Source organism: Rhinichthys klamathensis, unplaced genomic scaffold (genome assembly GCF_029890125.1).
Source record: "Rhinichthys klamathensis goyatoka isolate OS25496 unplaced genomic scaffold, OSU_Roscu_1.1 h1tg000311l_1, whole genome shotgun sequence".
NCBI classification, from domain to species: Eukaryota; Metazoa; Chordata; class Actinopteri; order Cypriniformes; family Leuciscidae; genus Rhinichthys; species Rhinichthys klamathensis.
The window spans coordinates 1,323,051-1,349,640 of NW_026606829.1; the positions used below are offsets into that span (position 1 = coordinate 1,323,051).

General features: G+C 39.2%; 1 protein-coding gene across 2 annotated transcripts in view; it reads right to left on the reverse strand.

Moving 5' to 3' along the window:
* Positions 1 to 9,180: 9,180 nt before the first annotated feature.
* Positions 9,181 to 26,590, reverse strand: part of nova2 (NOVA alternative splicing regulator 2) — a 46,304-nt gene continuing 28,894 nt past the window's right edge. For both annotated transcript variants that reach the window (XM_056271127.1, XM_056271128.1), the window contains 2 exons: positions 21,929 to 22,095; positions 9,181 to 10,379 (listed from right to left, as the gene is read on the reverse strand). In XM_056271127.1, coding sequence (XP_056127102.1) covers positions 9,357 to 10,379; positions 21,929 to 22,095 — 1,190 coding nt within the window. In that variant the 3' untranslated portion in view covers positions 9,181 to 9,356. The remainder of the gene's footprint in view (positions 10,380 to 21,928; positions 22,096 to 26,590) is intronic.

A 26,590-nucleotide genomic window follows, 5' to 3' on the forward strand; every position in this document is an offset into this window, starting at 1 on the left:
ATTTGATTTTCTCAGAGCGAGACATCTAGAAGCTGCCTGTAAACACTTTTAAATCCCTCAACGTGCATCATATTTTTGCAAAACCCTATTAGAATTGAACGCTGTCTAAAAGACCATCCCTAAAAAATAACAATCAAGTTGAGCCGTTTTTGTCTGAACACTGGAGATACTTCTTTAGTTTATGGTTGGTTTGGTGAGACAGGTTTTAATCATGCGGTGAATGTTAATTTCCCTGGGGTCTCCCCCACAGATCAATGTGCTGAAGCCAACATGAAGACCAGTCAAGCCCGCTGACCGATGACTATATTGGGATTTTCCGCGGTGCTTTTAGCTGGTGTTGGCTTTGGAGACATGTTGGGAAGGTGAAGGTGGTTTTTGCAGGTTGGATGAATTAGTGCACAGAAAAAGTGGGTGGATGACAATGATCAACAGACTTTATCATGTTTTTGAGATCATCTTGAATCGACTTCAACCTGAAACCACATGCATTATGAGCAAAAAGACCAGTGGCTTTGCTATACCAAGCATGTGATGGCAAATTACATTGGATTACATCACACATGCTGCATTTGCATATCAGTCACACTCAAGACACCCATACGAAAAACATCATTTTTTTTCAGGCTTATTTCACTGATACACTGTTTAAAATGTTGAAATATAAAATTAGAATGATTTTACGTTATTTAACATTGTAGATGCCAGTTCCATTAAAGCATCTATGTCATGTATTTCATATTCATATACTGTTTTAAATAAAGGTTTAATGTCATAAATATCTGTAAATATAAAAAACAAAATTGATACTTTTCCCCCTCATGTAAACTTACCTCATGACTGCGAGCTTTACAGTCAGTGGCCCTTCAAACTCTACCCACGTGTCCCTGATACTTCCAGTATATCCTTTATTTCACTGCCACCATATACAAATATGAACAAATTCTATACAGTTACGCAAATTTTTTTTTTTTTTCGGACCACAGTCCGGTACCTTTCTCCAAAATATGTGAGATGAACACTGACATCAATGTAGTTTATTATTAGCAACTAAACGTAGCTCTAACTTTACACGGTACCAGCCATTCTGACATTTAAAAAAAAAAGTAAGTCATTGCAAAAAAGAGGAACATGCAATGTTTCCAAAATGCCTCAGTTAACACATAAGTCCATATCACATAGAAATGATCAATTAAAATGAAGTCACTTCGAAAAGGACGTAATTATTAAAGAATTGTCTTTGAACTCCTACACATTCTTTCAACAGCGTTGGTCTCGTTAAGGTTGTAAACATTACAGCATTTTGCTTGCTCCTTTAACTGGGTGCATATCATTCTGTTGTTGTGGGTTTTTTTCTTGAAGAAGACTTGATAAGCAATCATACATGGTAAATTGTCTTTGGGCTCCTTAAAAAGCTTGAGAGAGAGAGCTGGGTTGCGGTTCTGTGAGATCACAGAGTAAGGTAGACTACGTAAACACCCTGAGAGTCACTTGTCTGTATTTTCTTGATTTTTTTTTTTCTTTCTCATTAAAAAAAACCATTATTATTATTTTAATAATTTGGGCCTGGCCCCGGCAGCCGGTAAGGGATGGTGGCGGATCATGAGTGGAGGGTGAGTTGACTGGCAACCGCCTCATTTGCAGGCATGAGAACAGAGTTAATGTGGGTCTGGTCGAGTAGTATGTTATCGATGGAGAACATCACATGGCGTGGTGTGGCGAGGGAATGGCTCGTAAGGGGGGGAGGGAAAAGGTAGTGGTGGAAAGTGGTTGGCAAACGGAGGAAGGGGAGTTATGGACGATCAAAATCAACTAGGCTTACATGATGGGATTCAGCTATAACATCAGCAGGTTCCATTGGTAAATGGAAACCCAACAGGTTTTAGCTTTAGGTGGACAGAAGACATAACACCCACCCGGCCAAGCCTCTCGCAAGCAGTCGCATTCGTTCATTCGCTCGCCCACTCACTCACTCACGAAGCATGGCCCCTCCCCCAAGACCGAGCACATGGTTTCAGGCACGAACTTGCAATGTGTTATTTGATGAAACTGAGTGTAGTGGGAGGTGAAGAATAAGACAACAGAAGACAGGTGATGGTAAAATGAACATTTATAATGACTGCTGTTGCTGTCGGAAAATAATAACCCTTAAATAAAAGAGAAAAAGAAAAGGAACGACCTAATAGATATTAGCACTAAATTGCTGACTTCACTGGTAATCCACAAGTCAAGAAACACAACTCACTATTTCTTGTACAAACACAATGCTACAGTTACATTAAATATTTAATACTTTTTTTTAAGTCAGTTAATGGATGATGTTAAAACACTAAAATACTAAAAACAAAACAGTAATTCATCTTTCCAGTCATTCCCTTTTGTCTAGTTTCTTGATGCCATTTATTAATAATGTATAGTAGTTTGAAAATAAATAAGCTCATGAAGGGTTATCAGAAAACAAAGCTGGCAGCATAGAAACATTAGATGTGGAGCTCAAGCATGGTTGAGACGCATGAAAATGATCGTTCGGCATCACAGAGAAACATTTTCGTCTCGTGAACAGATGCTGCAATGGTCAAGACACCTAATCGACACGTACCACAATTTACACTCAACACGTCTGATATGTACAATGAGATTAGCGACTAGCATCAGTTCAAGCTAATCTTAGTCTACTTTAGCGGTTAGTGGTGATTATGCATTATTTGGAGGGGCCGGATCCGGATTTCAGTCTCAGTACTGCGTATGTGGCTCTAGACTAAATCATTCTAAAAAAAGGAGCTGCTTTAGTTTAGTTTAGTTCAACTTCATATCGCCGGCTCATAAGAGCACTCCACAAAAGCGAATTTATGCTGCCAGCCCCATTACGATGAACATGTTTCTGGTTACAGTTCAACCAAATCTGACATATATTTACAATGAGAGAAAATAATGAAATCGTGGAGGAAACAGTTTGGATCTTACTGATGTTTGTGTGTGTGTCTTTTTTATTATTATTATTTTTTCGTCCCCAATGATGACTTAAAAAAAAAAAGAAGAAAGAAAAGTAAATCCAATCATCTCAACTAGAATTGCACAGTCTCAAAAAGGTTTGGAGATGGAATGGAGATTTTAAGTCCAAACATTTGATGAACATAGAAGGGGAGGAAGAAGGTCAATAAAGTTCATGAGGGGTGAGAAGTTCAAAGTTCAGAAGACAGAAGATGGCTGCACGGCTGACGTTTACACACTCCTCAGCTTTTTTGAGCATGTTTTTATGTTAAAGGAACAAAAAGAAACCTGCCATTAAAATGGATTTATTTTCTTTGCTTGCGCTTAATGTTATCCATCGAGAAAATCAAATGGAGAGACTCGGGGGGTGAGGAGAGTGACAGTGCCCCCCAACATTATGGCACACAATCAGTGATGTCCTGGAGGTTGAAGAGATGACAGAGAATTAGGAAAAGCAGTTTATGAGAGGTAGCCAGCTGTGTTTTTACCGTGTTAATCCAGGTCTTGCTTTTACTGCTCGGTTTTTGGGTAATGTTGAGGCGTCATGACTGACATCATGTTATGGAGAAACATGCTGGCTTCATGGGTGCGTCCAATGGATGTCCAACATACAAGAGAACTCAAAAAGTTTGGAATGGTACTGTTTTTGTTTGGCACTCAGGAGAAAGTCTGGGAGGGTGTGAGGGGGAGGTCGGCAGAAGAGTGGGGAGTGGTTGGAAAAAAGGGGAGCAGTGAAAGTGCAAAAGGGAGAAAAAGGGAGAGTAAACAGGATACATATGAATGACATTTTTGTTATACTTGGTCTAGGTTAGAGAGTGTCGTACAAATAAAAACAGGAAAATAAAAAAGAGAACAGAACAGTGATATGACAAATGTATTCTAACATTGCTGGTGCTTCAATGGGTACGAGCTCAAAAGTGACCCGGGTTATCATCTTCTGATGGCGTGGGGGGCGGGGCGAGGGGAGGGGGGGGCTTGGACTGGGGGGCGTGTGGGGTTTGGGAAGAGCGATGAGCTCTAGCCATGCGCCCACATAAAAGCAATGACCTCCTCGACATCATCTAAACCATAAGTTTGCATTCATCTCGACTTAACAGCGTGTGACAAACCCAGTGACCTGGGAGAGGAACGTGGGCGCGAAAATGCTAAACGCATGCACAAAAACACAACTGCGCACAGGAACGTAGCTTAAAAAGCAACCATGACTAAGCACAGTGCAATTTTGATGGCCTTAAACAGAGATAGAGTGGGAAAAAAAACAATATTCATTATATCAGACATGCCCTTTTTGGCACTTATTAACATTAATATTAATAATTAAAAAAACACTGTCAAAATAACAACTATTCTGCCGTTTTTGGTCAGCCTCGAACATCTGGCCAATCCTTTCTCATGCAAACAGTAGTGCCGCATCATTGCATTGTGACGTCATCGGAAAGTCCCGTCCCTTTCCTTTATTCGTGGTGATCTGAGGTAAAGGATTCAAGCAGTTTAGCGGTGTCATTGCATTTGTTCTCATTCGGAAACGGGGCTGTTCTTATCTGGGGTGGTGTGTGAAGCGCAAGAGAATTATAAAGTGCATATTCTCGTGATAATGAGTCAAGCTTTATGTGCAGTGATGGCAGAACAAGCTAAAGAACAGAAGCCTAATGATGTTGTTAGAACTGACAGCAAACACAAGCCCTAAAATCATGATCGAAAGAGTGATATGCAAACTTATGTAGTGGTGAATACATTCACGACCATGTTTGAATGTTAATGTCGCTGAATTAACCCTCCGTTTCCAACTTTTCCCATTGTTTTTCTTACAAATTATCACAAAACATTGATAAGTCTGTACAAAATGAGTGCTCTTATTATGACGCTGAATATGACCATGGCTATGAATGATTTTGGTTTCTGTGGCCTAGTTTTCACAGGACAACAAAACTCCAGCTTGGTCTTAGCAAAACTAAAATATAATAAGTTAAAAATGTGAAAAAGCTAATTTAATAGCTCAAACTGTTGTTGCCATGCAAAGATTTGTCCTCAAAATGAATGCACATAGCCTAATTGTTTTTTTTTTTGTAATGATTTTTTTGTCTTCACTTTTTTTTTTTTTTTATCCACGCCTCACTTGGTATCATGCAAATATCAACGTGCAAAAAAGATAACATCTATCTTCACAAAATACATTTTCAGAACTATAAAAGGCTGACTTAAGAATGCTGATAACTTATAAAACTTTAACCATGCTAAGCTAACTCGGCAGTCTTCTAGCCCCGGGGATGTGTTAATGGCCACATGGCACCCTGCTGTTGTTTGGCCTGCGAGATGAATCCATCCCTTCTTTTTAACAAGGACTAGTTTGTTTAAGGGGCAGAAAACTCTCAACCTTATAGTGCTAATGTCTATTTTTTTGCTTCTCTAGTCACTTTACCTCCACTGGTTATATCTTAACTGTGGCTTGTTTGGCACTTTTCACATTTTTTTTTTTTCTCTCACTTTTTTTAAATTACAAAAGTATGTCTGCTCTTAACTAATGGTGTTTAAATCACATTTAAATCTGTAAAGATCTATTTTGGCACAGGTTTATTTAATCCATTGATATAGCAATTATTTCATTATCAATGTAGCATTTAGTTACACCTCTTACAACTACCACATCCTGCTAAATGACTGATCAGATATGTTTTTAATCTTAAATTTTAGTACATCACTTATTCAATAGCAGCATCTTCACAACTTAAAAAATAGTATATGCAAATCTACTCAACATCTAGGTAAATCCAAAGCTCCTACACAGACAGAATAAAAGGACAAGACATGACGACATGCTACTACGTATATTGCTTTCAGTACTCATCACATTTGATCTATTTTCCCAGTTACTTAAAAAAAACATATGTACTTTCAGTACTGAATACAAAAACAACAAAACAGAAAGCTGCTCCTTGACACTATGTTGGCACCTTTTTATAGTTTTCACATTGAATTGTCACAGTAATATCTTGCTTTTTGTGTGTCTTAATCAAATTGAACGGTCATGTAACGTTTCTTAACATTAAAATGATCTGGGGGATCTACCAAGACTGTTTCCACTCGTTCAAGCTCTGAAGTGTCTGATGAAGTACTGCATCATAGGTAAAACCGAATGCACAGATGCACTCTAAAATGCGGAGGCGCTCGATTGCCATCGCTTTCTCGTCTTGATCTTCAAGTCTGAACCATAGTGTTCCTTCATTTGAAAAGAAAAGCTCATTGCACCTCAAAAACGTGCAACTATCTTTCGGAGTACTTGGAGTCATTGCTGTTTCAAACGCTTGTTAGACCTCCTCACCCAGGGCACAACCACTTGACAAATTCATATCTATGCAAACGCATCAACTTTACACGCATATACACACACATTCACACCATACAAACATTGATGGCTCGTAGTAAGTCCCTTGTTGAAGGTGTGATGTGCTTGAACGTGATCTACGGCAAGCTTCTAGTTCTACTCTGTAGGCGCATCTTCCCTTTCGCATTGTCAGTTTCGTCAAAGGGCAAGCAGACATGCACTGTTACACCAGTCATCGCCACCCATGGAGAGATGTGAGAGAAAAGTGGGTCTCTGGGTTGATGTGTCAGAATGGGGGTGCACAAAGGTAAAAAGGGGGGTTGAGAAGAGGTGAGGGGAGGTGATGGTTTTTAGATGAGAATAAAGAAGCCTCCTTACCAATCGGTTCAGATTTACTCTCCTTGGTGCTCCAATAGCAAAGGAGAGGAAAGAATCATAACTTTAGTCAGGGGGAGAGAGAGCACAGTTTTGTCTTTCTCTGTTGGTCTAATTCTTCTTTGGGAAATGCTCTCTGTGCTAACGTATACAAGTCTTGTGGTTAATGAGGATCAGTTTGGTATTTTTAAGCTCATTCCAGCCGGTAAAGAATCAATGTTGTTATAGCAGTCGTTTAGACACAGAATAGATTTGGAGGACACAGTTTAAACATACAAAATATACCATCCTCTGCCCCTTCACGATAAATATACACGGTCGGCTGGCGGTTAGTTAGTGCACACTTGGAAAGTTAAGGTTGGATACTGCAACATGACGCCAAAAAACTGCTCAGAAGAGTCTGACCTCAACCTAACAAACCATCCAGGCTTCCTTTCCGCCCTACACTCTTACAAATAAAGGTTCTATGTTGGCATCAATGGTTCCATAAAGATCCTTTAACTTCCATGGAGCATTTCCATTGTACAAAAGGTTCTTTACGGTGGAAAAAGATTATTTTGGTTATTAAAATGTTCTTCACACTAAGGAAAAAAATGGTTCTGTTCAGAACTGCTCAATGAAAGGTTCTTTGAGGAACCAAAATTGGTTCTTCTATGGCATCGCTGCAAAAATCCCCCTTTTTGAACCTTTATTTTTAAGAGTGTACGGTAAGTGATACATTGACTCCATGGAGGCTGTTTTAAATATGAGACGTTCCACTTGAGTACATTCCATCATGGTGATGCATCAACACGATAACGATATAGAAACCCTGACTTTTTTTGGCCTTCCATCACGGCCTCCACACTTCACAGTGCATTAAGACGAAATTCAGTGTACTCAGATTTAAAACAAAAAGAAAATAGGACCTTATTAGCAGCACATAAGTCGCACATGGGTAGTTCTGAACTGCACAGGAAGATCTTCACATGGGCAGCCTGTTCAGTATAATGCAACCAGAACCAAATTGGAACTGGGGACGTTTATTTAAAAAATGTCGAGGCTATCACGTTAGCCACAATAGAGCAGACAACCTGGGACTTCCAGTGCAGACCATGTTACTAAGCAGCCTGTGCCGATCAGAATTTGTTCGTAGTCGTTCAGTAGTATGTGTTCATGAAACGCCTCAGAGCTCTGAGGGACAGTTTCTGATTTGATAAGGAATATCTACGCAAATTTGTGCAGATATTCAACTGCAGCGGCTCAAAGTGCACAACGTCTCGCACTGCAGAAGGGCAGCATAGAGTAAAGACGGGGATATGTTTTGGGACGTTACAGAAAGAGATAGGCTTTTATATAAAGTCGTATTCTGATACACTCCCTTGGACTTGTGCAAAGACCTACATTCTCATTCAGTAGATATGTGAATAAATTGTCTAGTCCCCACTGTGATTTCAAGTCTGCGTATGTTTAGTTGTATTTTCAGCATTTCAATCTGGTAATAGTCTGCTGAGGGTGTGTGTTTTGTTGTATTAATATCACTGTACAGTACATCTGCCCCTATTCTCTCTGTTGGTGCCGACGGTGCAGTTATCACTGGACGTTAAATAAGACATATATTAAATGGACACACGATTCAATCTACTTAAATAAAAAACTAAATCCAAAATATTGTCTTTACATTCATGTCAACCTGAATTCACAGATTAAGAAAAACAAAAAAAGGAAATACCTCAGTTCTTATGGGATAAATCATATTAATAAATAACGTTGATGGTGATGATAATTTGTAATAATAATAATAATAGTAGTAGTAGTAATAATAATAATGATAATAGTATTTGTATAAACACCAGACCTTGAATCCCATAGAGAAATGCCACAAACTCTAGAAGCTCTGGTACGAAAGATTCAGGTGCATTTTGCGTCCTGGCCTATGTCCGCAACATGATCTACAAGCTTCCCTTATGCTAACAACATCTGTAGTGGCAATGGACCTGGGCGAACTGGAACCCCAGGTCAATGTCTAGTGACGCTGAGACCCCTTCAGCAGCCTCGCATCCCCTGCCCTATCCTGCCCAGCACAGGGCAGGGTCAGGCCGGATGGGATCGTGAGGGCTAAGGTGAGGGGGGCTGGGATGGGGTGTCACAGACTGGGGGGGATATATAATCAGTCTCAGACCCTCTTAAAGAGGAGGCATGGGCGAAAGGGAGGGAGTTAAACTAAAGACTAAAAATAAAGAACAAAAATCTGTCAGCTAGGAGGGGATGGGGGTGGGGAAAGGGCCGTTTCCTGGGATTTTTCCACCCCATTGTCCCCCATCCGACCACCTTGCCCACCTGCTGGGAACTGCAGCGCGGCAGCATGCCAGGTTGAAATGCCATTCACTGCTGTCCAGAAAAATGCACAAAAAAAACAAACAAACAAAAAGAAAGAAAAACAAAACAAAATCAACCAATAAAAATTCCAAAAAGATTCAAACTTAAGAAATAAACCCATATTTACATTTTACACATTTTTCTTTTTTCAAATTTTCCACGTCGAGAGGATTTTTTTCCTTCTTTTTTTTAATACTGAGATTTTTCCCACAAAGAATGTGGCTGATTTTCTTCGTTATTCGCGCCCTCCATCTTTCTCTGTATCTTCCCCATCCCCCACTCTTTCTCTCTCCTTTTTTCATACTCCCTGTTTTTAGCCCACCTTCTGCGGATTGGTGGCCCTCACACCCTGCTCATATGTGATTCGCTGGCTGATAAGATATTGGGCTGCCTGTGTAGCGGCTGGCGATCCGGTAATGGTAACTTTACGATTTCTGGTGCCAGGAACAAACTCTCCCTTTTTTGAGATCTGAATGCGGGCTCCCGTCAGTTCTTGGTACTCCACAAGCGTTTTGCCTCCCTTCCCCAAAATGGCGCCCACCAAGTTCTCCGGCACTGCAATCTCCACCACATCTTTAGCCCCCTCATTCAGCTTCTCAGTGGCCAGTAGGGAGCTCGCCACCAGCGGGGAAGCGGCACTCAGGTAGCCATTGGTGGCTCCAGTGGCGGCGGCGAGCGAGCCTAGCGTGAAACCTCCCAGGCTGGCCGCCGGGTGGCCGGCGCCGCCGGACGCATCATTGGCGTAGGAGGCTAGCAGGTTGGCGGCCGCGGCTGCAGCAGGGTTAGCGCTTGCAGCCACAGCGGCGAGGACTCCTGAGGCGGCTGCAGGGTTTAGCCCTAGACCCAGGGAGTTGGTATTGTATCCATAGCTGGCTAACGTGTTTAGTGCGGATGTGATAGCCAGCAGGTCATTCCCTGAGAAACTGGACATGGTGGTGGGGAAAGCACCCACTCCAGCCAGACTGGCCTGCCCCAGGAGACTGGAGGCCGTGGCCGCCGCCGCCGCGGCAGCAGCCGGCATCACCTCTGCAGAGTTGGCGTACGGAGAACCAGTGGGGTTGGAGTTGGCCACGGGGCCGGAGATGTTGGAGTAGCTGATGTTCAGACAGCTGCTGCTCTGCGGGTCCTCCTGGATCTTCTGGACGATGATCTCGACGGCCTTGCGGTTCTGCTCGGGCTCTCCGCTGATGGTGACGACGCGTTCCTGCAGGTTGATACCTTCGGGTTTCTGTGAGAGCTGGACCCAGGCACCGGACTGCTCCATGACGGCCTTCACGGTGGCTCCGCCCTTGCCGATGATCAGCCCTGCCGTACTGTTGGGCACTATCAGCTTGGCCTGAAGGAAACATAAGCAGAGAGGCTGGTGTCAGTTAATGAGTCACTCTAGTAGTAGTCAAGGAAGCGCCATTTCTCAGTTTTGGGATTTAAGTAGAAAGTGTGAATTTATTTTTTATCCACTGGGAGCCCATTAGTTGCAGCCCAACCAATGTCTTTGAACAACACAAACAACTACTTTTGCGGCAACTGCGCCTGTATGTGTTTAAACCAAAGCCTGGCTTTTAGACTTTACAGTAATTACTTTGCTTCAAGTTGCCATTTCATCAATTTCTGTATCATTTAAGCATTAATCAAGTTGCATTTGACAGGAGCTTTATCTTGTAATTTAGTGCAACAGCAACATAGTGTTCTTAGTGAGTATGTTTTTGATAATGTCTGTGAAAACAATGTCCTCTTTAATAGAGGGGGGGGAAAAAGTGTAAACAGTGGTTACCATGGTTTCTTCCCTAACTTAGAAAGGCTTGCTCCTCTGATCAAGCAGTGACTCACGCTGGTACTTTTTTACCAAAGCTTTACACAGTACATACCGATCTTGTTAAAATGTTGCTAAAAGCACCCTTGATAAATGTGGTGGTTAAAATGGGATTTCTTGCCTAAAACAAAATCTGAATTTGTTTCTATGTTCCATTTTAGGTGCTGTTAACCAAAAACTGTAAAATAGCATAAAAGGATTAGAAACATTTGGTTTAAAAGAGTTCACACTCAGTTTTTTTTTAGTTTTTTTTATTTACGCAATTTAATTAATAGTAAAATTCCATCAAATTGAAATAAATAATCCTTACGTATTTTAATTGAATAATTGAACAATCCTCAATCAATTATACTATTATTTTTGAGTGTAGACTGCAAAATATTACATTAAAATACAAAATCTGTAAAAAAAAAAAGAAGTTTAGCTGAGTGTTGGTATTGTTAACTGAAACTATTAAAAATGCTTAAAAATACACGCAAAGCTAAAAAAATATATAAATATTAGATAAAACTTAAAAAAAACGATAAGAAATGTTGCAACTAACTGAATTAAATAAGTTGAAGTTGAAGTACTAAAATTACTAAAACTAAAAGTGAAATAAAAAACATACCAAAATTACAAAAAATTAAACTAAAATGAATGAATTTAATGAATGATTAAAAAAAAACTTATAAATACTGAATTGACACTGGTTTATCTGAAATACATAAGAAAATATGAGATGGAAATAGAAATATTATTATATTAGTTAACATTACAAAAGAAGAAAATACTGCAGCACTGATGAAACCAGAAAAGGATGTATTAGAAGATAAATATAAAGATGTGTTTTGTTCGTGTACTTCCTGAGCAGTGAATCACTAGGTAAAAACAGGCTCCTCCTGAAAAGCATCGACTCCCAGGGGTCAGTGTTTCCATGGAAACTCAACTCCAGCATTCAAGAGGGACTGAAAGGGAGTCGGAATGATGCATAGCAACCAACCAACCACCCTTCCACCCCCCACCTCACATGCTCGCAACCATTCACTTAAAAACACCAGCTACTTGTGCCATAACAGTGCGTATGCTCATACACTACCAACAATTCTGTAAGAAAACATCACACACTTTTTGATTTTCACTTGTGTAACTTGAAATATTCACTTATTAATTGAACTGACAAATTAGCGATTGATCTCTTTGATCATCGCCGGATACATCTACGCACTGTAGCATTGTGAGAAAACAAAATATGCGGTGTGGTGTTCGCTTTGACAGTTAATTACTCTGTATAATGAAAAGCTCCAGCCCTCCGAGAGCGCTTTGACAATGCTGGATTCAGAATATTTGCACTGTCAAAATGACAGATAGAGAGATGAAAATTGTAAAAAGGGGAGACAAGAGGAGCGGGTAGATGTGAGTGAAGAAGGATGTGTGTTTGTGGGGGCGTGCTTTTTGTGTGTGTGTGTGTGTGTGTGTGTGTGTGTGTGTATTTACGAACAAAGCAATGAGAGACTAAAGGAAAGGAGAGAGAGGTTGGGGAGGGGTGGTGATCGGCTCAGCCTTTACGTTTGTTTCTTTTGTGAGTCGCTTCGTTCTTTTCACTCTTTGCCTCAAGGTCTGCTGAAGCTCGCTGCCCACAGACATGTCTTTACAGAGGCTGTTTAGCCTTGCCACTGTAGCTCCAACTCTCATTCAGCTCAACTGAATTAGCATAGAAATGAAAAACTGCCGACAGGTAATTTCATGGACTCCTACATTCACCTTTTATCTTGCTAGAATACACAGAACCTTGTTTAGAGAACATTTTGAGCAAAATAATCATATTCACAATTATCGTTTAATGCATTGGAAAGCAGATTGATGTACTGTGATTGATCAGTTCATATACAGTGCAGTCCAAAAGTGAAAAAAACACACGTTAGCAGATCTATTCGAAGATTAAAAATTGAGACCTGTTGTATAAAGGAGTTCACGTAATGTCACAAATAGTTTACTCCGAAATCTGAAATATACATTTTTTGCTTTTACATCATGTTTCTTTTTTTCGCTTTGTCAGAATCCTAAAACCTTTTGCCAGGCTTAAATTAGATTTTGTATTCATGTGGTCTTTAAAAAAATCACTAATAAAAATCATTAATATATTAATAATTACACTTCCAAACTCCAGATCTTGATCCCAAATGTTCATAAATTAAACATTTGTATTAAATACGTATACTGTATGTATACTATTAATTCATATTAATTAATTAATATTGAACATAATAAATAATGAAATTAATAAATATAAAATGTTTCCAAATAAAAAGACTGTTTATGATTTTGTAAAATGTTTTTGAAAGTCTCTTTGCTCACTAAAAACACTGTGAAATATTTTTTAATACACTTTAAAATGTAATTGTAAATCTAAATCATTTGTAACATTATACATGTCACTGTCACTGTCCTTGCTGAATAAAAGTGTTGATTTTTTTATCTAAAAAAAGTCGGTAACACTTTTTTTTACAGTGAGCAGCATTGTTACATATGCTACACGTAGTTGCTATAGTAATAACTATAAATGATACATAATTACACATAACTAACCCAAAACCAAACCAAACCACACCCTAATTCTAACCCTATAGTAATAAGTACATGTAGTTACTTAATATTACTCAGTAGTTAAATGTATAGTTTCGGTGTATCAAAGACACCTTAAAATAAAGTGTAACCAAAAAATGCTTAAATGAAAAGAAAATGTATCTGAAAATAAATGTTTAATTACTTTATCTGATCAATATATCCATATATTCAAAAAATATTATTACCAACACTCTTACACTAAATATCCACAATATGACACAGATGACTATTAGCATAATTAAGTGGCATTTGTTGCTACTTTTAGCAGATCCAGCTCCTTCCTCTTCCTTCTCCGCCTCTTTCTTTATGATGCCATCATTTGCTATGATGGCATTTGGCAGGAGAAGTGCTGATAGAATCGAGCCTGTTGGGTAGGAACCGAGCAGCGTCGACACATATTCAAGTTAATTTGACTGAATGCATCCAAGTGCTGAGCTAGAGGAGGTGGATGCCCGCTTCGTCTATCTTTAAAAGAGTGAACGGAAGAGGAGGCTGAGACAGAGAAATAAAGAGTGCAAGACAGAGAGAGAGAGAGAGAGAGAGAGACGCCTGCTGCTGCTGTGCCACCAGTCATCTGGGACTAGAAGCCTTTGATGAATTGTCGGGAGGATGCTGCAGGGGGTTGTGGGTAATGGGCAATGAAAGATTGGTCAGCCATGAAGGACATGTATGCACTCCTTATGCAGACTGTGTTACTTTGTTCTATTCCTGCTAGAAAAACAAAAAAATAATAAAATAAAATAATGAGAGCAACATCTGAAACTAGCACAAATTAATCAAAGGATACAGTCTCGTTCTGTATGTGTTTTTGCTGAACGGGCAGATGAGGCCCCAGGAGTCTTCGTATCCGGCTGCACATTATAAAAAACCTTCTGCCACTGAAAAAAGCAGTTCAAACTTCCTCTGAACTCTTTCAACTAGGGCTGCATGATATTGGGAAAAAAAACTTTGCGATATTTAATTTTTCTGCTATATGTATATTGCAATATGAATAAATGCAAATTTAAAAAGCTGGAAAATTCTTGTTTAATCTTGAAGACTTTTTTATAGTGCAAAACATACTTTTATGGCTGAACGATTTGGGATTTTTAAATTGTATTTATTTTTTAAAATTCGGGTGTTCACACTTGGATTTACTATTTAGTAAACACAAGCCTTCAGTAAACATAAAGTGAACAGTAAAAAAAAAAAAACTATTCACTTGAGTTTGCATATGCCCCATTTCCACTATTTTTGACCAATTCAGTATAAAATAGTTATTTTTTTATTATTAAATAATATATTAAATTAAATAATGTAATATTGTAACTGTTGTACTGTTAAATGAAAAATTAAGTACTTAATAAAATAATATTTGTGATTATTATAATTCTTATTAAATAATATTAAACAAAATTAGAAATATATTGTAATATTGTACCTGTTGTTTTCTGTTTTCCACCGGCCTGAAAACAGCCTGGCCAATCAACGAACAGAGGGCGGGCTGAAAGCCGTGACGTAGTCGGTAAGCGCCGTGTTTAAGATTAGGTCAGGGAAATCGAAAACGACCGCTGATATGGAGACGCGGATGCAATTCGCTCTGTTGTGGAGAATATTCCCGGCATTAGCAAACTGAAGCCCGAACACGAAGAGTGTGTATTAAACATTTTGAATGGAGGTGATGTTGTGGCCCTACTCCCTTTGGGAAAAGTTTAATTTATCAACTATTACCGATCGTCAGCGAGAAACTGGGGAGCCTTTTGACAGGTCAGTGTCTCTTTTCTTTTCCAGGTCTTAAATACCGTAAAACTTCAAATAATAGCCCGGGCTTTTATTTGCCCAAATCGTCGAACTGCACCGGCTTGTACTTGAGATAGGCGTCTAACTTATATGAGACAGGCCTTTATAGTTGAGATGTTGTTCCTAGAGTCTATAATCTCTAAAAATCTCCAAATGCTCCACGTGAAACCGCGGTCTTCCGACCTCTTACTATCTTGTCGATTGATTTTTATGAATATGCGCGAGGGAGAGAGAGCAAGACAGCGCTCGTGTTGTTTGTAGACGTGGGAGTGCGCGCGCGCGGCCGGGGCTCTCTCTCTCTCTGCTCGTTTGTGCCCTGTCAAGCGCAGCAGTCATTCTATTACATCACTCACAGATCAAAAAAGTCGTTTACAGCCATGTTCACTCGGGTATTTCGCTCGCATCATCAAGTGTTTACAGTGGAAGTTCGATCATAGATTTGAGATCGATGCATGATGTCTGTGGTTCGATGCGGCTGTGTCGGCGCATAACATACGTCATAAACAAACTTATCTGATTGGCTTACGGGTAACCAATGATTTTAAACTTCAGTACGCGCCCCCTAGCGAGAGAGAAAACACTTCTCTATTATGCTATCCCAGACTCTGTGTACGAAGCAAAGTGAAGTAGCAGAGTCTGGTATTACCAGGCTAACCTGTTGTACCCTAAACTAAGAAAATCTAATATTTCATAAAAAATAGTTTTATTTCACAGTACAACTGTAAAATTACAATACTAATATTTACGTCTGAATTTCTTCATTTTCAAGCTTGAAACCATCAAGCTTTTATTTTGAAAGGGTTTCTGGCAAATGGATGTATGCGCTGCCGGTTTCAGAGTAAAACTCGGCACTTTGCACGCGAGCAGCTCGTGGACCGGTGAAGCACTGCATCATGGGATGTGGCTGAGCAGTGCCACGCTGGAGCCGGTAGCGCATATATTTATTTAATTCAATTGCAGTCTGCACGATTTGACAATCACATTAGGCCATATCGTGAAAGCGATTTTATTTCGGTATATCTGGGAGTCCTACTTTCTACTGATGTGCCAGCAAAATGTACCCAGTCCTGAAGGTGACAAGGGGTCTCAAACAATGACCCCTGGCTCATCCCACCCGACTCGGGCACACAGCAACTGTTTCCCCCCTCCCAACCTCTGTCCCCGAAACAGTGCCTGACTCTAGAGCCGTAGCTGTTTGCACTTTGAAGTCTTAAGCGCTTGCCTTTGGGTTAATCGCCTGTCTCCTGATCCCGGGCTTAGCCGCCCATCTCTGTACAGCATCTGCCTGTGTGCTCTGGCTGCTGGCATCGGCAAAGAAAAGAAAAAAAGACTCCATACGAGTTAAAAATAACACTCTGTCCTCCTCCTCCTTCTCACCTTGGTCTTATGACTGTCGTGAGAGGTTGTTGTTTGCTAGCGAGGGTCCTGTATGAGTGGTCACACTTTCAATTTTCACTCCCTATAATTCTTTCTGTCAGGCTCAGGCGCACCAAGTCGTTTTATTTTGAGCACAAGAGCAAAATGCAACGGGCAAGGGATTACGCCATTTGAGCTTCTCAATGAATTTGTAGTGCCAAGGAACACATTTAACGTGGTATTAAATTTCTTGTTTTTGTACTTTTAGACATGATGATGCTTAATTTTTTGAGACATATCAAAGCAATTAACATGTATTTATGATACCAGTTTACTTCATATATAAACACATAATTTTAACTCTCAGCTCTTTAGACTGCATTACATAACCTCACACAAGTGATGCTCCCAAAAATGACAGTCTATTCATTGTAAACTAAAATAAGGTCCTTGGCCTCCCCCAAAATCCAGTGTGCGGTTATCGGCAAAAATCTATAGCGATAGTTTTTCCGGGTTGTGTCGCTGAAGCGGCTGAGAAGGGTCTGCTGTCATTATACAGTACGAGAGCGGCCTCTAGAGGCGAATTAAAAACTATCACTGACACCTCATGGTGTTTGTTTTGACACGTGAGGCTGCATGCTGCACAAAGATGGACACTTCCAATGTGGATTTAAAACAGACAATGAAACGGTATGTACAGTACACTACAGTACATGTTTTCATATCATTATAAAGTAATTAATTTGTTGATTAGATGCTGCAATAGTGGAGAACAGCAGTATGTTTGCAGTTGAGGCGGAGAGGACGCTAACATTAGCAGTACCTCAAGCGGTTAAAACAATGTGACAAAAACACACGCAAGCCCTACCCAAATGATTAAGGTCACTATGTTACCAACTATTTGCATTAGTTTATATCCAGCTTTTATGCATTCGTTATGCAGCGAAGTTGCATATTTAAAGCTAGTGCCATGAGAAAGCAAACTGTATCGTCATGCAGCCAACAGAAACATAAATAAATCAGGAATGCATTGATTTCAGTTCTTTTTTATCATCACTGTAATGCATATTTTGTTATTTTGATTAGATGATCATCAAGTGTTCTAAAATAGAGGTAAATAAAGTGTGAAAGTATACATATAGTATACATAAGTATCTAATTTCAATGCTACGGCTTTTGTGTAGATATAAAGACGGCCATCTTTATCCATGACTGTATTTATATGAAATGGTAACACTTTACAATAAGAGTCCATTTGTAACATTAACTGAGGTTAATAAAAAGTATTGTTCATTGTTCATTTCAACATTTATTAATACATTAAAGACGCATCTCTTAACATTAGTTTATGCACTATTAACTAATATGAATGATCAAGGTATAATTTATATATGAATATTTTTTATATTTAAAAAGTACAATACATTTTCATGGTTCAGTACTGCTTTAAAATTTTTGTAATAAAGTTCAGCACTGTTATGTGTTATGTTTGGTTTCATTCAGGATCCATTTTAAAAACTATTGGTTGATTAATCGATTATAGGCCAGTGCAGTCCAACTTTAATCGGTTGACCTCTAGAAATGAGTGTGAGTAAATTAGGACAGAATTTGGTAAACTATGCCTTGAAGCTCATCACTTATTTGCATGTTTAAATATGTTTTGATTTTTAAATAAGGATATCTACATAAAATAAACTTGCTTCAGAAAATATCCATCTGAACATTATGATCTAGTCTTGACACAGAAACATCACAGATCTCTTCAGAACTCAAACGCAGAGCAACACCAAATGAAGTATGCGCCTTACAAATGCATATTTAATGAAGATCTAATTTATTATTGATTTTTATGCCATTTCGGACAGCTCAAGTCCTGCATCCATCAAAGAATGTTACAACTCATATCTCCAGGGGTCTGGCTCAGGATTAGAGATGTGCGAGCTTCGGATAGAGAACATCCACTCACACATAGACAATATGAGATCACCACAGTCCAATATCAACAGGACGACCTGTATTTAAGGTAGGTGTGACACTTGCTGTGAGACTTGATATAGACATGTCAATTCTTCCGAAATAGCCAATATGATCCCTGATAATAATGCTCAACATTCTGACTTATTAATATCCTCTTGTATCATCCATCGGACATGTGATTTCATTTCAGAGCTTTATTTTGCATATATTGTAGATTGACAAGAGTATTTTTATGACTTTGTAGTGTTTCTGGTTATAAAATAATGTTTTGAAATTATTAGATCACAAACTAAGACATTTTTATAGTGAATATATATTTGGGTTGGTATTTTGAGTGCAATTTGTGCGTACAATAACTATAAAATATTGTCTTGAAATTAGTTAAAACATTTGTTAGACAATTTTAAAGCTGAAAAATGAGATTTCACTCACAAAAAAAGGCATTTTAGCCAATTAAATATTCTATTTTATATAAATGGTGGGAAAAACAATTATTATAAATATTTCCATGATTTTTCAAGACCTGGAAACCACAATTCCCTGATATTTTCCCTGTGAGAACCCTGTATAAATCATAAGAAAGTGTGCGTAAGATGCACACATGCTTTCCACAAACACGCTGTGACTGTATAAACAAACAACTTACAAAACTGCCAGTCTGCAAATACTAAAGACACACAACACAGACAGCATCTGTCCTTTCTTTCACCCAAAAGAGATTTGAGCCCAGCATTAGAGGATGTACTTCCTTGTCCAACAACCAATGTTGTGTAAGACTCTCCCTCTCCATTGGCTCTTCTGGAAATTAGATCGATCCTCCGTGGAGAGACAGTGACCTTTTTCCTGGCCGGCTGATGGATTTGAAGGTTAAAAAAGGCATAAAATATTTTAGCCAGTCATCATCCCTCCAGAGACCGGAGCAGGGAGGGGAGGGAAGGTTGGGCTATCGGGCGGGAGATTTTTTTTTCTTCTTCAATTTTAGACGTTATAGCAATTTTCCTGATGTCGCTTTTAATTTAGAAGATGAGCAGGGAACACAGCAGTGTTTCGCTTGGCTGTCTCTATGTGTGTGTGCGGGCGTAGTGCTCCAATGAGAACTTTTATTAGATTCATGATGCAGGATAATTAAATAGGCTGGCTTTGGTGGTGTCGTGAAGGGAAAGGATGGTTTGAAACAGCACAGCCACTTAAGGCAATCCCACTGATCAATACAATAGAAGTAAAGCTGTGGGTTATTATGAAAAAGGCCAGTGATGCATGGAGAAAATCATTCTTTTCTCTTTGGTGTAGAAATAGAGATTACAGAGAAATTGTTCCATTTTTCAAAGTCATAAGCGAAGCAGGAGGAACCGTTGATGGTGTTCCTGTGCCAAATCAAAATGTTCATAAATACTATGTGAATAAGCTTCAAAATTAGTTTCGTAGCTGATCTTTAATGAAAGTCCAGAATATGCATTTCCTTTCTCTTTATTGATTGCTTAGCGAATTATTGTAATTGCCATATGCATTACTATAGATTTTCAGTTGAATAAATTACATTGGGATTGATTTGTTTGGGTACGCAGTAAGTGCATTATTTTGCTCGCATATACAGTATTTGCCAGCTCTTCAGTGACGAAAATGGCCAACTGCATGGATTCACTGTGTCTACCTATAGACAACATTAGGAACTCTTGGATTCCTCTGCATTAATGGTCCATTTCCTTTGTAGATAGGAAAAACAGGATGTGGGAAGCAGGCAGAGGAAAGGATCAGAGGAAACCTGTGCTGACAAGAGGAAGCCACGGATGGCTGGCACTTCAACATTTGAGTTTAGTTAAACTCTGTTGGAAACAATGAGGCGTCCATAACAATATGAGCCATCTAGATGACCAGATTGATTTCCTGTGCTGATGGGTGCGTGGATTAAGTTAGGTGTCAGCCGCGCTCCTGCCCTGACCATTTGGTTGCAGGCTCAGCGGTTGACGTTCCTGACCCGAAATCAGCAGCTGTCACTTAATATGACTTTAATTCTTGCCCTCTATCTCTCAATCAGTGTGCACTGCAATGAGATACATGCCACGACAGCCGCACGTGTGGTGACAATTGGAAAAGAACGCAAAGGCAACGCAAGATCATATGACATCAATCACAACTCACTGTGCCCAAAACCGGACTGGCATTGGCAAAATTCCGACCAGCGAAAAGTAAGATAAAATAAAGACCATCTAGTACCAAACGAAATAAAATATAAACAAAATATTGACATAAAAATATAAAAAATGTAATGACTTAATATTATATATATATATAAAATATATATTTCATTCAAATATATATTTTATTATATGACTAAAAAGTACCAATGCCTATCCATAAGTCTATCTATAAGGTCTGATCAACAGTTTGATCAACTTTTTCAAGGACAGTTATGACTCAACTGTACATCCTCATATTGAACATTTTTAATATATCACCACAATCTAAACTCTCTGCATATCCCTGTATGTATATATATCATAATCATACAATTATAGTTTGTCATATTGCAGAGTGCAGCAGAATGCAGTGATGCTGTCCCAGCAGAGACAATAGTGTACACTAAATTGAGATGTGTTGCTCCGCTGATAAGCCCTATAATTACATGCATAAATAATTAGGTCGGCAACTCTGCAGGGGTAAGCGTCTTGGACTTATGTTCTAGGAATTCAGGTTATGGCCCTGTCTTCACAGAAACTGCTCAATAAGCACAAAGAAGAAGTTTCCTTAATGGACAGGCTTAACTAAAAATTAAGAACAGAAAACGGTAGCATGTTGTAAATTATTCATGAATGCAGCCAACTCTGTCTCTTTGTCCTAAGGGTGATTTAATTAAGCAAATGATAAATAAAGGAGAAGAATCATTGATGTGGATGACAACAATGCAGGAGCCCAGCAGATCAATGGACCATAATAATGAAGTGACCGGTGGCGATAATCTCCTAAACAGATAGCCGGTACACAATCAATGACTTGTCTATTTGGAACACACTCAGAATCTTCGAGAGTTTGTTTGCTTGTATAATGCAAAGGCCAAACCAAGTGGAGCCTGTTTGACTGAGTTAACACAGTTTATTAGAAAGGATGATATAATCAAAATGTCCTTCCTCACACTTCATTTCATTCTGTGGCTAAATTCATGGGTCTGTTTACTTGTGCTTTGTATTACAACTTATCAAATGGGAATCAGATCAAAAGAATCTGATTAAATATATAGAATGAATAAAAAGGAAGTTCACAATCTTGTGCATGTGCTCAGCAATTCTGCAAGGATAGAGAGGAAACTGGAAATGAAAAGAAACAGGAAATGGGGCGAGTTAAAGGAAGTGAAGCCTCACCTGTTTGACACGGTCAGGGTTGACTGTGGTCTGTGGCTGAAGTATACTAACTGGCTCTGTTTTCTGAGCGCTCTGCGGCATCTCCCGCACCTTCTCTGCGATGAAGTCATGGACGCTATTCAGCGCCTCTACAGTGCCCTGGATCAAGCAGACACGCTCTGTTGTTCCTGAAGGACACACACAAAGAGAACTCCAGTTTAACCTCAGTGTGATTTACAGATGTTGTCCAAAGTGTGCTGTAAAATGATTAAGAAAATCGCAGTGCTGTGATGAGGTGAGGGCCAAAGGAGCATGTTTTTCCTCATTATAAAATGTTTTACATGTGAATAAATGAATAATTGTTTTTTAAATTCTTTTTTGAAAGTAAACATTCATTCAGGTTACCTCATGGGGGCAGCCATATTTAGATCACATGACCAGCCAAAAAATACTTATTATCAAACGCTTTCTCTTCCAGATTAAATTAGTAATCTCAGTATAGGTCAGTGCGTAACAAGTCGTCCAAGACGATTGCCATGTCATCAAATAAAATATAATATAATAAACCACCCCAATAGAATAATTGCACATTGAAATATGCACATGTGAACATAACATTTTATATATATTAGTGCTGTCAAATCGATTAATCGCAATTAATCGCATCTAACATAAACTTTTTTTTGTTTATATGATATATGTGTGTATATATATATTATTATATTTATATTATATACGTGTGTGTGTGTGTCTGTGTATGCATAAATATACATATACACAAACATATATATATATATATATATATATATATATATATATACCGGTATATATATATATTATGCATACATAAATGGGTGTGTACACACACATACATACTACATATGATATACACTCACCGGCCACTTTATTAGGTACACCTGTCCAACTGCTCGTTAACACTTAATTTCTAAGCAGCCAATCACATGGTGGCAACTCAGTGCATTTAGGCATGTAGACATGGTCAAGACAATCTCCTGCAGTTCAAACCGAGCATCAGTATGGGGAAGAAAGGTGATTTGAGTGACTTTGAACGTGGCATGATTGTTGGTGCCAGAAGGGCTGGTCTGAGTATTTCAGAAACTGCTAATCTACTGGGATTTTCACGCACAACCATCTCTAGGGTTTACAGAGAATGGTCCGAAAAAGAAAAAACATCCAGTGAGCGGCAGTTCTGTGGGCGGAAATGCCTTGTTGATGCCAGAGGTCAGAGGAGAATGGCCAGACTGGTTCGAGCTGATAGAAGGGCAACAGTGACTGAAATAACCACTCGTTACAACCGAGGTATGCAGCAAAGCATTTGTGAAGCCACAACACGCACAACCTTGAGGCGGATGGGCTACAACAGCAGAAGACTCCACCGGGTACCACTCATCTCCACTACAAATAGGAAAAAGAGGCTACAATTTGCAAGAGCTCACCAAAATTGAACAGTTGAAGACTGGAAAAATGTTGCCTGGTCTGATGAGTCTCGATTTCTGTTGAGACATTCAGATGTTAGAGTCAGAATTTGGCGTAAACAGAATGAGAACATGGAACCATCATGCCTTGTTACCACTGTGCAGGCTGGTGGTGGTGGTGTAATGGTGTGGGGGATGTTTTCCTGGCACACTTTAGGCCCCTTAGTGCCAATTGGGCATCGTTTAAATGCCACGGCCTACCTGAGCATTGTTTCTGACCATGTCCATCCCTTTATGGCCACCATGTACCCATCCTCTGATGGCTACTTCCACCATGTCACAAAGCTCTAATCATTTCAAATTGGTTTCTTGAACATGACAATGAGTTCACTGTACTAAAATGGCCTCCACAGTCACCAGATCTCAACCCAATAGAGCATCTTTGGGATGTGGTGGAACGGGAGATTCGCATCATGGATGTGCAGCCGACAAACCTGCGGCAACTGTGTGATGCCATCATGTCAATATGGACCAAACTCCCTGAGGAATGCTTCCAGCACCTTGTTGAATCTATGCCACGAAGAATTGAGGCAGTTCTGAAGGCAAAAGGGGGTCCAACCCGTTACTAGCATGGGGTACCTAATAAAGTGGCCGGTGAGTGTATAATCATATTTATACACACATATTACATAAACAGAAACTTGTATTTTAGATGCGATTATTCGATTTGACATCACTAATATAAATATAATATATAATAAACAATAATAATTATTCTAAATTAAAATTAATTATTCTAAATTTAATTTAATTAAAACTGACATTGGCCAAATCTTTTGAAATTCTGACTAGTGAAGAGTCAGATGACCAATGAATAATACACTACTGTTCAAAAGTTTGGGGTCAGTAAGACATCTTATTCAGCAAGGCCAAGGATGCAAGGTTTCTACAAACATATTACATAGCACAACTGTATTTAACATTGATAAATAATAAGAAGAAAAGTTTCTTGAGCACCAAATCAGAATGATTTCTGAAGGATAATGTGCACTGAAGACTTAAAGAAATTGCACTTTAAAATTTTATTTGTCACCTTTTTCAAGCTCCCTAGTAATCTTTCTAAGCATATTATGTCCCATGTCCCATATTATGTCCCATTTCTATAGTTGTTTTACTGCTGCTGGTGTAAGACTGAGGTCATACAGCATGTTTTCGCGATTGATGGTGTTTGGAACTGAAAAGGTGATGGAATGCTTTTTTCCTTACATAGAAGCAGCATAAAATATCATCAGCTGACAAAATCAGAAATGGCTGATAACAGAAGGCTTACTCTCTGTTTTTACTGAACTAAATGATATAATATTATAGTGCCGAACAGAGTATCAGAGTAGTATGTGTTATCAGAGGGTGAATCCTTCAGTCATTGGGTTATCAATCACATTACACGAGAGACTAGACATTGTGTTAGGAGGCAAACAAGCAGCATTAAAGCATCTGCCCATGTAAATACCATGGATCTATGTACATGCAGACTGAAGTTATGGGAGCAGCTGCAATAACAGTCGCCTGGCAAAGCTACTATTTTTGGCAGTCTATTCACAGAAAGCCTTCCATTAGACGCCCCAAAGTCTCCACTTTCAATTAATTCTGATACAATATCGGCAATTCGACTCCAGTTCCACTATCTCTCCTACAAAACACGAGGAGGTTCAGTGCATGCACACACATACAATCACCATTGATTAACTGTGTTTTGGTGCGGACTCTAAAGGAATTAGCCGACTGCGGTTCTCTGATTGGTTACTAATCCTTCTACACTATAACAATTTGCCTGAAAGCGTGCTTCTGGGATATTTATCCTACAAAACCCACACAAAATCACATTGCACCATAAGTGAGGCAGTCAAACGTTGCCATTCAGATTCAGAAATAAAAACAGTAGAAGGGAAGGGGGGGGAAAAACGCAACCAGACTGATCCGAAGCCAGGAACTCTTGGCTCCCGAGAGGCTGGGAAGAGAATCGGCCCTTATCGGCATGGTGCAGTAGGGTTTTCCGGTTTCCTTTAACCTTCTATTGTTTACAAGCATGAAAATAATTGGGTTTGGGCCCAGACTAGCTATATGAAGCCGTGTTAATACTCTCATACTGAGGAATCTCAGGATCATGGATGGGATCTTACAAAAAAGAAAAGAAAAAAAAGAAGCTTTGCTGAGCTCCCGACAGCTGGCGGCCCAAGAGTAATCTTTGACGGACCAATCGGGGTGGTAGATTATTAGAGCAGAGATCACCATTGTTTTGGCAGGGAGACGAGGGGGTAGGGTGTGGACAACACCAGTCACACAACTGTCAGAGATGGAGGACTAGTTTTGAAACATTACTTATGTTTATGGTGTATACGGTATACACACACAATGACCATTAGTTGAACTCAACATGTTAAATGCCAAATAGCTGCACAGGCGAGGTTATAGCATACAAGCAGAAAGCGTATGTGATGTGTTGACTGCCTGGATGAAGAGTTCCTGGAGAGGTTGTGATGTGTCAGTTGTGAGATACTCAGCGGGATATGTGAAAGGGGTGGGCTGGGGGAGTGTTTAGAAAGAGGTCACTGAGGATCTTCTTTCCTCTTGCAAATGGACGGGACACTTTATGACACACGTTTAAGTTTCTGCTCATGGAGCTCATTGAAAGTGATGGGCAGTTTGCTTTACCACCCATCCAAACACATAAACACCCCCCTCAACAGCACTCTGCCTCCTCATTAAGACACAGCACATAAGGCTGGGCAATAGTATATGTATACACAATATATTTTATATTATTTGGTTGACAATATAAAATTAACCAACATTTACTTATTAAATGTGAGAGAATTGGTCAAACAAAAACTGCAATGGAGCGTATATACATACAACTACTACCGTTCAAATGTTTGATTTTTTTTTTTTTTTTTATAATTGTTGTTGTTTTTCAGCAAGGACACATTGAACCAAAGTGACAGTAAATCATTTCACAGTAATACAAAAGATTCTATTGCAAATAAATGGTTCTTGTTCATTAAAGAATCTTGAGAAAATGATCAAAGTTTCCAAAAAATATTTAGTAGTAGAAACAAACATTTTCAACAGAATAAGATAATAAGGTTTCTTGAGCATAATTCAGCATATTAGAATGATTTCTGACGGACCACTGTGCAACGTCTGAAATTAAGGGTTTGGTCTCTATCCATATAGACAGAGAAAGGCC